Here is a 14,958-nt window from a genome sequence, read left to right on the forward strand (position 1 = left end):
TTGTGTAGGAGCAACTACGTGTAGGTCAATCAATTATGCTTCTTTACCTCTTATCTTTATAGTAGTTTTATCCCATTTGTTTCTTCATAACTGATGAATTATATTCTTAAATTCCAGTGTCCAGTCAGAGAAAAAGTGAAAGATTACTTGAACAAAGAGTTCAGTTCTCCAGAAATCCCAGTTCTGCTGCAGGTAAACACTTTCTTGGTCAGTCATACCTTAATAGTGATCTGCCACTCAAAATAGATGTGTAGGAGCAACTACGTGTAGGTCAATCAATTATGCTTCTTTACCTCTTATCTTTATAGTAGTTATATCCCATTTGTTTCTTCATAACTGATGAATTATATTCTTAAATTCCAGTTTCCAGTCAGAGAAAAAGTAAAAGATTACTTGAACAAAGAGTTCAGTTCTCGAGAAATCCCAGTTCTGCCACAGGTAAACACTGTTTTGGTCAGTCGTACCTTAAGAGGTGATCTGCCAATCAAAATACTTGTGTAGGAGCAACTACGTGTAGGTCAATCAATTATGCTTCTTTACCTCTTATCTTTATAGTAGTTTTATCCCATTTGTTTCTTCATAACTGATGAATTATATTCTTAAATTCCAGGGTCCAGTCAGAGAAAAAGTAAAAGATTACTTGAACAAAGAGTTCAGTTATCAAGAAATCCCAGTTCTGCCGCAGGTGAACACTTTCTTGGTCAGTCATACCCTAATAATAAAATCTGCCAATCAAAATACTTGTGTAGGGGCAACTACGTTTAGGTCAATCAATTATGCTTCTTTACACTTTATCGTTATTGATAGTAGTTTTATCCTATTTATTTCTTCATAACTGATTAATTATCTTCTTAAATTCCAGTGTCCAATCAGCGAAAAAGTAAAAGATTACTTGATGATGGAGACTTCCCAAAGCAAGTAAAAAGACCCAGAAATGGTTGGTATTTTCTCACAGAACTATCACTATTCTAAATAGACCTTGTTGAGTGAGTAAGAACAAAGTATTTAAATTTAACGCCAGGCCTTTTATAGAAATGTGTATAGTATGTAAACAAGGGTTACGAATATTCTTATCAATAAAATCCCCTAATGAGTGGGTAGTCACGAAACAGGCTTGTAGGGATGAAAGCGTAGTCTTTGTATTTTCCTAACCCAACATATATCTATAAATATAAAGGAAGTCTGCCTTTCGACTTTTCCGTATTATAGTGCTCGATACATAAAAGAAGAGCGCAATATATGTTGAGTTTTCCAAATCAACATATATATAAATATATATATATATATATATATATATATACATACATAGAAAGTTTAAAAAATTGCGAGGATGGACAACTTCTGCCGTAAAAAATATAAAAAATTTTAATAAAAAACGTTTTCGGTCAGAGACCTTCTTCAGTTATTTACAACTTTTGAAATAAAATAAGAGCATTAAATAGGATCGAAGTGCTAATGATTACGTAATTACAGATAACGACTAATGAACTGGTGCTAATAAACAAAAAACCTAATTACAAAGAAAGCAATGGACAAAATACAAGAAACAAACCCTAAAAACTAAGAGATAAGAATACTAAATATGTTAATATGAGTGGCGTAATCAATTGCAAAGAAGCAATTCGGCGAGCATTGAAAAAAGGGAAGGCCCACTTTTTACTACAACTATAAACCGTAACAAAATCCCAAAACAAGGCCTTTGGAGCCCAAAAGGACAAATTAGCAACAAAATCCCTGGAGGGGCTCTTAAATGATACTAATCATAATAAGATCCCTTGGCAGGGCCTCTGAGTCCAATCCACACCTAAAGGGCCGACAAAATCCAAGAAAAGGGCCTTTGAACGATCAATTAGTAGCGCCTAATATAGGATGGAAAATTAATTATAGCAAATCTAAATTTGCAATCACCAGGAGAATTTATATACATACATATATGTTGAGTTAGAAAAATACGAAGACTATGCTTTCGTGTCTACATTAAACACAATACATGTATTGTGCTCTACTTTTATGTATATATGTCTGTATGCATGTATAGCATCTGCAGTAATGTTTCGGCCCTCTGGTCCTTGTAACGTTTTGATAGTAATCTTACCGGAAGTTGTCCTAGCGGAAGTTCTAAGACATTGCAAAGGATCATGGATATTTGTATGGGCCATACTTCCCGGTTGTCGTGGCCATAGTTAGTAGTACTAACTATGTCGTGGCGGATGAATAAAGACTAGCTTCGTTTTATAGTTTAATCTGGGTTATTACACGGCCATCCAAGTGACATCGTTACAGTCCTCATCAGTGCAATGTTGATTCTAGGATGGAGGTAACGCCATCTAGCCACCCCTAATGATTCCACGTTTGTACCATCTCGGCCATGCCAGAGTGCTCAAACTAATAACTAGTGAGCATCGCACAGTTTCATGACATGACCCACCCTAGAAGAGTGCTCAATTTGGACATGAAAGCAAAGCTTTGTAATGCTAAAGAGCTTGATATAGTTTGGGCTTCATCAGTACAAAGTTGTGCAAACTAAGGCTAATTAACAATTATACCACGAGCGCGCGTTGGATATGAGATGATAGAGTTGGCTATAATCATCTCATATCCAACAAGTTGGCTATAATCATCTCATATCCAACAAGCGCGAGTGGAATAATTGTTTTATTAAAAACGCCCCCAAGAAATTATTATTTTGTAAGAAGAAACTGGATTTTTTAGCTCCCTTCTGATTTTAAGCTGATGCGTACCCTTACCATATTTGTAGATTATGGTATATTGGCTAATATACCACAATGGCTAAGCCAATAAAAAGTCTTGAATTGCATTATCCAATGATCCAGTTTTTGATAATTAATTTTACACAATAGGTAGTCTCCCTTACAACCGTATTTAGTCTCGTCACGCAACGCTCTTCCCCACCAACGGCTGCTCACGAGAGAGACACATTCTTTTCTCTTTGTTATTGAAAACTAATAGAATGCACGTTATTGTTATCGGCTACGCCAATCAAATTCCTCCTTAGATTTGCTGGGCGCATGAAACAAAAAACAGATACACACGTGCGCGGTCTTGCCCAAGTGGAAGGTGAATGTTACTCCGAAAAAGATATTGAATAGTGATACAAATTGCTTTATTTGTTCAGCTAGAATCACTTGTAAACAACGTGTTCGTGTTTTTAACCTGGTAGTACGGGAGGAAGCTCTGTTGACCTTCAAGGACTTATAAACAAGGCACTGGACATCGACGTAAATGTTTACTCTGATTCGGACGTTGCAGTGTGCATTAAATGCTACAAGTCTTTGGTGAAATACCAAAAAGCGGAAGAACATGTCAGAGAGATTAAGACTGAGCTCAAGTCTGCTTATTCAGAGAGTGGCAAATGTTTAAAATTTAAACGATTACTGCGCACCGAAAATATAAATAATTAACACCTGTCGGTGGGACATCCGTCAAAAAACATCTTTCATTTGTAAGTTTAAATGAATTTCCTACGACTTCTTCTTCTTCCAACTTAACTCCCTCGAGTTCAACCTTATCAAGGCTCACTTTAAGTCCAATTGGTAAACCACAAGGTTGTTTATTTGACAATGGCACGTTTTCACCCGTCCGAAGCGCCTTCGCCGCCCCATTTGTCACATCGAGTCCAAAGATAAAACAAACAAATCAGCCAAAAAATGAAACAAAGACGAAGGTTGTCGTTGAGTATCCCTGTAAGACCGTGAACAAGACCTGTCTGGCGATATGGAACCAATTGTTAAAGCTTTGGCTCACGGTCCACCCTCAAGAATTGCAAAAACTGTTTGTTTTCTTTCTAGTAATGGAGAGGGACTTGACTTGGACCAGGTTTCCAGAATATGGAAGCCTGTTTCTTATTGGTCAATTTTAGGGAAAGGAATGTGTCTCTCTCGTGAGCAGCCGTTGGTGGGGAGGAGCGTTGCCTGCCGAGACTAAAAACGACTGCGAGGGAGACTATACAATAGGCTGTTTGTGGGGAGGAGCGTTGCGTGACGAGACTAAAAACGGCTGCGAGGGAGACTATACAATAGGCTGTTTGTGGGGAGGAGCGCTGCGTGACGACACTAAAAACGGCTGCGAGGGAGACTATACAATAGGCTGTTTGTAGGGAGAAGTGTTGCGTGACGAGACTAAAAACGGCTGCGAGAGAGACTATACAATAGGCTGTTTGTGGGGAGGAGCGTTGTGTGACGAGACTAAAAACGGCTGCGAGGGAGACTATACAATAGGCTGTTTGTGGGGAGAAGCGTGGCGTGACGAGACTAAAAACGGCTGCGAGGGAGACTATACAATAGGCTGGGTCACTAACGAACCTTCGGTGAAGTACATCCGAACTCTTCAAAACTAAATTTAACGCCTTTTCCCTCATTAGCTGCAGAATGACGCGAATGATCGACCTAATGGAGAGCGATCTACTCAAACAAGACCGAACAGCAAAACTAAGTTTAATTTCTTGTTGATTAATTAGAAGTCATGTACATTAATCATGATAACTAGTAATAATCAAAGATTAGTAAAGTGCGTTCGATCTCTAGTAAAAGCTTTTTTCATTGTAGTAACTGCGCAGAAATATTCAGGGAAAGTGGATTGTGTGGTGCTTTCGGTCAGTGTCATAAACAGCTGCAAAGTTGAACACAGCAATAAGGTTTGATAGTTTAAAATCTTAGTACTGTACTTGATACAATGGCAGCGGCCAAAACAACTAGTAGGACAACATTGAACAAACCGATATATTATGTTTACAGTAGTTTACTAGGTTGGAATCCAATAAGAAACTTGCATAACTCAATATGTCATATGTCAATGTATTTTGTGTTCCACTTTTAAAAATTACTTTTGAACGAGATGAGTTCACTACGTTACAATGAAAAAAGAAACTCGTATAACTCAACATGTTAACGTATTTCGTGGTCCACTAGTAAATTTACTTTGTAACGAGATGACTTCAATAAGTCGCAATTCAAAAAGAAACTTGTGCAGCTCAAAAGTACGAAAGCGAGGCTTTTCGGTAGCAACCGTTGCTAAGGGCAAAACCCGATACACGTTTCTCAGTGCGAGTGCGAGTTGTTTCCAATTTGTTGAAGCGTTATTTGTTGAAGCGATATTCCCACAGCACACATAGAGGTACGCAAAGAATTGCTCATCAATCTTTTTTAAAATGTTTGGGAAGCATTTCAAGATCAGTAGACTCATTCCATTTTGTTTGCGAAGCCTTTTGTTATGTACGTACACGGGCGCCATCGCGAATCGGGAAGTTTCATATGAGGAGCTCCGCGACTAGAATCGCTTACAATCGCTAGCAGGTTCTACATTTTCTGTATTTTCCGAGGATATGCTTGTAATTATACCTAGGCGTAAAATTAAAGAAATACGGGTATAGCGACGATTCAAGACAGTTATGTTATAAATGTTAGCTTTCCTGTGCCATGTCGGTGTAGCCCCACGCAAAGGAAATACGTCAGTTGTAATGAATACACGTTGTCTAATAAACCTTTAAACTTCTGTAAACTGTGCCTAAAGCTGTTTTCTTTTTAAAGTTCTTTTTCTTCGGAATCCCAATGAAGAAAGCCCGATAATTGTTGTGTACCGATGTGTTGTAAGACAGGATATCGTGCAGATGTAGATGGTAGAGAGGTCATCTACCCCTGTTTTTCAATAAAGAATCCATCAAAACTGAAGGTAACTTCTGCTACAATACAAACCTATCGTGGGTTTGGTGGATAAATTCTGATTTTATACAGTTTGTATCTAAATATATATAATACATTATGATTATAGAGCTGGCTTATCGAAATTCTGAGAGATGTTTCGCAGGAATTTCAAATCACCGAGCGAACAGAAATATGTTCACTTCACTTTATGTACTCGCATTTTCGCCGCCATATTTGCAATCGGTGTATTCAGCTCAAGGCGGTCAAGAAAACATTTGCACATGAGATCGAAGCTATTTGTGCCACGTAGCCAGTCAACCATCCAGTCTGCCAGTCCGCCAGTTCGCCAGTCCACCAGTCAAAAATGGCGCCGAAAGCCTGAAATCGCACAACATCACCATCAATCCCCTTGGGAATGGTCCATAAAGCCCTCGAGAGTGATTTCCGTAAAAACGACACCATTAGTATGTTAGCTCAATTGGTAGAGCGCTGCACTAGTATCGCAGAGGTCAGTGGTTCGAATCCGGTACAGCCCTGATTTTTTTCGGGTCTGATTTTCGCTATTGCTTAAATAGCGCTATCTACTGCGAGGATCGTGCATCATACGTATCTAATACCGCAGTTAAAAATTTATGAACTACATATTTATCATTGTATCAGACTGGAATTTCTTAAGCTAAAAAATTCTCTGAAAGGAGAAATCATTAGTGTTTTAACCTGTCATGAAGCCTAACAGAACTTATATATTCTCGACCACGACCTGATGAAAGGATCGCTTTAACCTCTATTGCCGAGCTAACGTTCTGGGCTCAGAGTTCACAACGCTTGTAGGTTTTCATGGTGCTTAACAAACTGAATGAGACTTTTTCTGATTAAAAGCGGTCGATATTTACCCCTAGTTTACTATAAAATGGTTGTAGATAATCGCGGCCTTTTTGTGCACTGACAATTCAAACAAGCTTTCCTGATTACGAGTGTTGAGTCTTGATATTTTGAATCATGTCTGCTTTTGAGCTTGAAAAAAAATATTTAGGTACCGAAATACGGTGCGATCCCCTTGTCGCAATGTAACCCAGAGTAGATCAGCTTAGGGTAATTAGCTGTTCTTAAAACAGAACAGGCCACATTTTCTAACACACTAACTTCCATGAGCTGCTTCACTTGTTTAAATGATGCACTTACTCTTACAATCGGGACTGTGTGATGACCTCAGCAGCAGAAGAACGAAAATCCACATCATTTTTAACTTAAAGTGCTACTGAAGCGAAAATCAATCTACTGTAAAAAAACGATTAATTATTACTTCGATTCCTATTTAATCAGATAAAAAGTTTTTAAGCCATGAAAACATTTTCTTCATTGTATTTTTGGAGCGCGAACACAGACAAGTTGCTGACAAAAGTGCGTCCGGGCGATTTCTTAATTAGTTATGCATGTGACGTCACACGGTTGACACATCGAGCGCGGGGGAAAGTGTAGCTCATACATTTCACAATGGCGAAGCATAGTGGAAAGACTTGTGCGGCCGGTGCTCCCGGAGGCATCAGTTGTACGAACAATTCTTATACTCCAAATGTTTCCATGAATTTATTCCCTAAAAGTGAGAAAGTAAGGGATCAATGGGTAAAGTTTGTGAATGTTCATAGGCCAGATTGGAAACCTTCATCGCACAGCACATTGTGCTCCTTGCACTTTCACGAGAGCTGTTTTGCAAGACTAAAATTAAGCAGATTGTTGCCAGCCAACACTAGTGATGAAAACAGCATGAGCTCTGAAGAAATTTCAAGCACGAAGCCCAAAGAAAAACGAGTTTTAAAAACGAGATCAGTTCCAACTATCCAATGCGCTATCCAAGCACCAGTAATCGAACAAAGCGCTCGTGAGAGGAGAAGATCGCAAGCGGTAAGTGTGGAATGCATGCTTTCTTTGTTGTAATAATTTTCATAAGTTAACGTCGTCTTCGACAGTTTCGTTGCCAGTTAAGAAGAGAGATAACGAAAAATCATGGAGATAATAATTACGATTCACGTCGTATTTTAATCCAAGTTACCAACAAGGGGTTTCGGTGTTGGATGCTCATATTAAGTTTGTTTACGTGCGATTTAATGGCTACTTAATGACATCAAAAAGTTGTCCTGCGAGGACCAAACCAGCTGCCTAGAAGGGTTCCATTCAACCTTGAATCAGTTTTATCCTAAGATGATATGTTTCTCATGGCTTGGCTCATACTGCAGGTGGCATCATATTATATCAGAAAACAAAAATAGTATCACCAAAAGCTGGAGATGCATGTCATCTGAATTATAGTAACATTCCTTTATGGAAATCCTTACTCTCCTTTCAAATTCTTTCAAAATTTGTGTTCAGAGTCAAAATAAAATCTGACTGCTTTGATTTACTCTTGCATCAAAATTTCTGTTATAGTCCATGATGTAGCTTGGTGTATTTTACGTCCTAGGCACATCTTAGCTAGCCTACATTTTAATGAGAAATTGCTGAGGGAGCTCCAAAAGACAAAGGATGGAAAGGAGTACTTGTTAGTAACATACCCGAAGTACAAGTTTGGAGAAGAAGTTGTGCGAGAAATAAGAGTATCTCCCGCTTACAGTATTACTAGTGTAATGATATGCAGCAGCCACAGTTTCCAGTTAATGCCAGAGGATACTGATACAAAGAATGCACTAGCTTTCACAAGTATTTTCTACTCCCACTGCCAAAACTGAGTCTCGTGCTTTTTAGGTCATGAACATAAAATTTAATCCTTTGTTTTCCCCTTGTTTTTCCCAGAATATGTGGACGATGTTAAGGAACTAATGTTTTGCATGTTCCTTGTGGAAAGGGATGCAATCCTTTCTAAGTATAAGGCAGATATTCCCGCACCTTTGAACTCGAAGTTCACTGACAGGCGATGTAGAGCAGAGGCTAGAGAGAATTACAACAAGAGAAAGCAGACAGAAACAGCTCTATACCCTTCAGGTGAGATTTTGTGAAATTGAGTACATAATCATACATTGTATCATTCAAGCCCTACCCATCAAACTATGGTCAATATTTTGTTTCTGGATGTTTGCCTAAGTAAGGGTTGGCAAGCTTTGGTATGTAATTCAACGGGGCTGTCACTAGAATTTCAAGTTGCAGCATAAATACAACAATTATACGGAGAATCAAACAGCTTAAGGTTTCCTTTGGTTCTATTAATTTTCTTTTTTCCTATACAAGTAGCCAGAGGCCAACTTCGTACTGTAGAAGCCTGGAGGAATCCCAGGCTCCTGCCTCTTAAATACAACCCTGAATCTGGAAGGCGTTAATATTGTACCATCTACCAAAAGAACACAATATCAACGAGAAATTTTTTTTTCTACATTAAATAAATATATTCTACTTGCAGCTGAAATTCTGAGTGAACTTCAGGCATCAAGCACCCATGCTAACCAACAGCCTGCCAAGAAGAAACGAAAAACACCTACATGCAGAAAGTGCAAGCTGCCAATGAAAAACCTTGCAAGAGGAAGCTGTTCTGGTGCTAGTACCACCTAAAACACATATGACAGTCAATGAACATACAGACATTGTGATTGGATATCAAAAGAAACTTTAGTAAATAAATTTTGTTTGTGTTTATCATGGCCGAATGTTGAGACTAAAAAATAAATTGTGCTATATTTACACTTGTCACAACAGATACATGTACTGTGACAGGGACCTTGCATGTGGTATGTAGCATTGGAAAATAAAAGATCAACAACTTGAACGCACGGAGGTCATGACTTTTGTAAAATGTGGTGGCTCCTAAAAGAGCCGTTGTTGTACAGAGTTTTTACTTTGTTGCTTAATTTTGCCTTTGCTCTGCAGTGATGTAACCTCTGGTGGAGGCAGTCTGATACTTCTGCCTAATTCTATTGTATAAATATACAGGCAGGAAGTGGTTTAGTGTTGTTCCAACCAAGGGGCCCAAACATCCATCGCACAAGAAAGCAGTATGCAGTGGCATGACAGCTCCTAAGAAAGAAGAAAAGTTTACAGTTTTTATGAGTTATAGCACTTGGAGTTGTATTTTTAACAAACCAGTGTCATCTCCTCCTCCCCTCCACCAAAACCATCAAAAACAAAATGATAACATTGAGTGAAGTTGACACAATTGATGTTAGAGTGATCAACAAAATACTGTTTTCAGGTTCTCCTTTTAACTCTTACGAAAGACTTTTACATCTGAAATTATTGCTTAGATGTTGCCAATAATATCGGAGCATTATTGCTGTTAAAATAAAGTCGGTCTTAGTCAAATTACACAGAAAACATTCTGCAGCAACCTAACTTGTAAGCTGTTTTTATGTACTCGAGTAGGTGAGCCTCATTCACATTCGGTCGATGCGCTTGACGGAAATGAGGCGAAGTTTTATAAACATAAGAAATCCTACTTACTCCTTTTTCGCATTTACAGTTCCTCTGGTTGGAAACTTGTAAGCCTGGCCATTCTTGACCTTCATCAGAGGGCAAACCTGCTCAAGTACTAAGCCGTTTGTCAGAGCTTCGAAGTCTGGATGGTCGAGCACGCAATTACCTTCGATGCCTTCAAAGGTCAGTTTTGCCATGGCTGCCGTGACTTCCTTACAGCAACGAAACTCCAAGGCATTTCACAGAAGTTCTGTATCGCAGTTGTTGCAACGACACTTGAATTCAGAATAATGTAAACATCAGGAAAGACTGATAAGCGCGAGCCCGAGACAACTTAAGTATTATGCAAATTAAACACACTCGCGTGGACGAAAACAAACGAAGACAAGGTGTAATGTCGGAGTTTCACTTTAAGTTTTCACCTACCATTCATCTACGGTTATTTGATTTTCGGACCTAGACTCCAATATCGCCGGAGTCAAACCATCTTCGTCTTCTTCATCTGGTTCTTCATAGCCTTCAGGTGCCTCAGGCTCGAGTCGGTATGGCTCCACGAGTCCGCCAACCACTCCGAAATCTCTCTCGTTTTCGCTTTCTCCTGCCTCCGAAACATTCCTAGAACTCGAGTTGGAGTCCGAATCGTCAGAACTGGACATTATATAAGTAATGTAGTAGCAGGCTAAGATGTATTGCGAAGTCACCAAGAACTCGAAGATTGATTGTGGCTTACAGCATGTCAACTGTGTGACGTCACAGGTGTTGTCAACCGCTGAAACTTCGAAGGCTCAGAATTCGCGAAATGGACGCACTAAAGAAGTACTCTTTGAGCTCCGATTTGAGAAATTTTTGGACCGTCATTATACGTTTTTATTTTTTAAACCCACTTTTCTATGATCGAAAAACCTTTTTCATTTCAAAAAGGGTATTCATGAAACTCACTTCAGTAGCACTTTAACTCTGCAGAAAAGAGTGTTTTAAAAAGCAACTACCGGAAGACCTTCAGCTATATATAGTATTTTGGAACGTCCAATATCTGATTTACACAGTGATTAGAACCACTTATGATTCTCGACCATTTTCGTAATACTCGTGTACGTTTAAAAGCAGCAATAGATAAGTCTTTCGTAAGGGATAAGCCGCTTGATGATCTTGCCAGTCTTCAATCATCTTCGGAGACCCAGGGGCTGTGAGTCGATTTCAAGTTAAGGGCAGAAGAGCCCCTGGGGACATTGTCTTACAAGACTAGTTCCAAACGGTCGCACTCGTTCTGGCATCTGATTGGTGCCAGAAAATCTTTGTGTTTTTCTGCCTAATCAGAGTGAAGTGTCCTTTGGAGTCCTTTCGTGTGTTTTAACACGCACATATACAACAAGCTCTGTTGCTCGCTATGTTTGTTTGGGCCGTGCGACGAAGCTTTGCCCGAGGTGAAAAGTTTCAGTCTCAGCATACAATGTAAGAGAAATCGATCAGATTGTCCGCGAAATCTTACCGGAAATTATACTGAATACTTTCGCAGGTATCACAAGAGAACGTGTTAAAAGTTGGCGAGGTTCTTATAAAACATAATTGATGCAAGCATTGATATGTCGCTTTAAACGTTAGATGAGATGTAAGCCTAAATCTCTAAAGATTTTTTGTATAATTTCCTGTAACTGAAACTTTTCCAATCCAGTGAAGCTATTTCGTCGCACGGGCCACGCAGGTATGTCGAGCAACTGGCGCTTACGCAACTTTTTGTGCACGCCCGGCCAAAATCTAATGTAATCTTCGCTTGAAAAAAAAAAAAAAAAAAGCTAAACGTGGAAACTTTTGTTTATTAGATGTGGGTAGATAACCCTGTACTAAGCTGACATTTACAATAAAGGAAGCCCGCCCTTTCCATCTAATATTTCTTGGTCTTTGGTTTTGTTTTCCCCAATGAAAGCTGCATCGATTCCCACTGATCAAAGGTATTTAACTTGGTCTTCAACAATCGACAAATGAGGTGAAATGACAATGACCAAGGGACTAGAAGAGAATCCGTGGTCTTTCGAGCTCAAGAATTTGAACACTGTACACAGCAGCTGAAAGATTAAACTTTTTCCAAACCCCTTCGGTAACTCTCCGAAACACATCTCCTTTCCACGATGTTCTCGATGATTAGTTTTTGTTAAGATTTTAATTAGCTAATCGGAAACACAGCTAAGCTTTCTTTAAGCGCTTGCTGGAGGTCGTCCACGTACTTAACGTTCTCTGCAACCTTGGCCACATTGCGAGAGACTTTACTCCAAAGCAACGATTAGAATTTGGCGCGCACAGAACGCTACGTAAGCGTAAGCGCCAGTTGCTTGGCATACCTGCGTGGCCCGTGCGACGAAATAGCTTCACTGGATTGGAAAAGTTTCAGTCACAACAAATTGTACAAAAAATCTTGAAAGATTTAGGCTTACATCTCATCTAACGTTTAAAGCGACATATCAATGCCTGCAACCATTATGTTTTACACGAACCTCGCAAACTTTTAAACACGTTCTCTTGTGATACCTGCGAAAGTATTCAGTATAATTTACCGGTAAGATTTCGCGGACAATCTGATCGATTTCTCTTACATTGTGTGCTGAGACTGAAACTTTTCACCTCGGGCAAAGCTTCGTCGCACGGCCCAAACAAACATAGCGAGCAACAGAGCTTGTTGTATATGTGCGTGTTAAAACACACGAAAGGACTCCAAAGGACACTTCACTCTGATTGGGCAGAAAAACACAAAGATTTTCTGGCACCAATCAGATGCCAGAACGAGTGCGACCGTTTGGAACTAGTCTTGTAAGACAATGTCCCCAGGGGCTCTTCTGCCCTTAACTTGAAATCGACTCACAGCCCCTGGGTCTCCGAGGATGGTCTTCAATGTAAGCAAACGAATTTGGTCCACACTTGAGTAACAATATTGTTACTCAAGTGTGGACCAAATTCGTTTGCTTACATTGAAGACCATCCTCGGAGACCCAGGAGCTGCATCAGCGGTACTGCGTTCGATAAACCCATGTTTTAGCTTCCTTCAAAATTAAAGCCATTGTCTGGGTTGATAAAATCGTCAACCACATACCGGCTGTGAATATATAAATGAATAAATGAGTGAATTAAAAAAAAAACATATAGATATGGCACTTAAATCGACCAATTCTCCTCAGTGCTTTACAAGATCGTCTGTTAAAATGATATGGGAAAAAAAACTGAAATACTGCAAGCATGTTTAATAAAAGAAAACTGTATTAGCGATAGACTAGAAAACTTAGCTTAAGCTCTAAATGTTATACGTGTAAATATCCAAACAAAAATATCTAAATGAATCTCAACGTTAACAGGAACTTCAAATGAATGAGTCTTAAAGTTTCTTAAGTTTCTTCAAACCACTGGCAGAAATGTTTTAAAAGGCTACCTAAGTATAACTTGGAGCCGTTTCTTCTACTTTTTAAGGGTTTAGCGTTTAAAAACACCTTAAGAATAAATTCAACCGATAACATATGATAACATATATACAAGCTAATATCTAAGAAGGACACGGTGACATTGGATTATGATAACCAATAGTGACGAACGATGTATTGCCTTCCTTTTTTAATGACCTCTTGAGTTGAAATTAACAGTAATAATATCTATGAAGGACACGGTGATATTGGATTAATAATTGTAATTATTTTTCAGGATTTCATTTCTAATATATACTTATATATAATATTTTTTCCAAGACTTGTAAATTTCGTTTATTCATAATTATTTATAGTTCAATTCTGTGTGTGTGTGTGTGTGTGCATGTGTGTGTGTACATGTGTGTGCGTGTGTGTCCCGACCCTAATGTTGTAATTCATTCTATGTAATTTGGCTTCCTAGCCTTGTTAACCTTCTAGTTATTTTAGGAAGCCAACACCCTCTTAGTTTTAATTATTTTGTTTGATGTTAATTTAATCTTTTCAAGAGTAGGGATGAATAAAGTTGTTGTTGTTGTTGTTGTTGTTATGATAACCAATAGTGACGAACGATGTATTGCCTCCCTTTTTTAATGACCTCTTGAGTTGAAATCAGTTAACAGTAATAATATCTAAGAAGGACACGGTGATATTGGATTATGATAACCAATAGTGACGAGCGATGTATTGCCTTCCTTTTTTAATGACCTCTTGACGATCTCTCATACGTCGGTTCCCTGTAAAATTATGGAACACATTATTTTTCACGAAATTATGTCCCATCTTGATTCAAGTCAAGTATTGGTCAACTATCAACACGGCTTTCGGAAAAAATTGTCATGTGAAACCCAGTTAATTTGTACAGTAGAAGAAATTGCTCGTTCCCTTGATAAAGGTGAACAAACTGATTTAATAATCATGGATTTTTCGAAAGCTTTCGACTCGGTTCAGCACCAGGGCCTCCTATTGAAACTGTGCTACAATGGCATACGTGGTATTCTTAACACCTGGCTAACACAGTGGCTTACGTACCAAAGCCAGTCAGTTGTCGTTGATGGGTACAGTTCTCCAGAAGTTCCAGTTCTTTCAGAAGTCCCTCAGGGGACGGTTCTTGGCTTCTCCTATATATTAAAGACCTCGGAGAAAACTGTACCTCTAGGATGCGTCTTTTTGCTGATGATACTTTGATCTACAGCACTATTAAGTCCCATAATGATGCCACTAAACTGCAGTTAGATATAACAGCGCTTCAGGAATGGTCTCAGAAATGGCAAATGAAATTTAACCCCGACAAATGCCACGTCTTAACAATATCGAGGAAACAAAATCCTGTAGAGTCTAGATACGTCCTTATGGGGAAAGTTTTAGACTCAGTCACCCGCCACTCCTATCTAGGCGTAAAATTGTCCAGAAACCTCGATTGGGGCCAGCATGTAAATAACAAAGTTATGAAGGCCAAC

The 14,958-nt window shown here is 38.9% G+C and overlaps 1 protein-coding gene across 3 annotated transcripts in view; it reads left to right on the forward strand.

Annotated features, from left to right (window-relative positions):
• LOC148722798 (uncharacterized) overlaps positions 1-14,958 on the forward strand; it is a 69,611-nt gene that overhangs the window by 15,192 nt on the left and 39,461 nt on the right. Inside the window, exons 6-11 of one of the 3 annotated variants that reach the window (XR_015991426.1) lie at positions 118-192; positions 364-438; positions 611-700; positions 863-937; positions 4,566-8,636; positions 9,049-9,415. Coding sequence is in view for 2 of the 3 variants with exons in the window: in XM_088732315.1 (XP_088588441.1) it covers positions 118-192; positions 364-438; positions 611-700; positions 863-937 (315 nt within the window). In the remaining variant the exon portion in view is untranslated. Of the gene's footprint in view, positions 1-117; positions 193-363; positions 439-610; positions 701-862; positions 938-4,565; positions 8,637-9,048; positions 9,416-14,958 lie in introns of those variants that run through there. The other 2 variants (XM_088732315.1, XM_088732316.1) reach the window with 2 other exon arrangements.

This window comes from Stylophora pistillata, chromosome 9 (assembly GCF_964205215.1).
Source record: "Stylophora pistillata chromosome 9, jaStyPist1.2, whole genome shotgun sequence".
NCBI lineage: Eukaryota > Metazoa > Cnidaria > Anthozoa > Scleractinia > Pocilloporidae > Stylophora > Stylophora pistillata.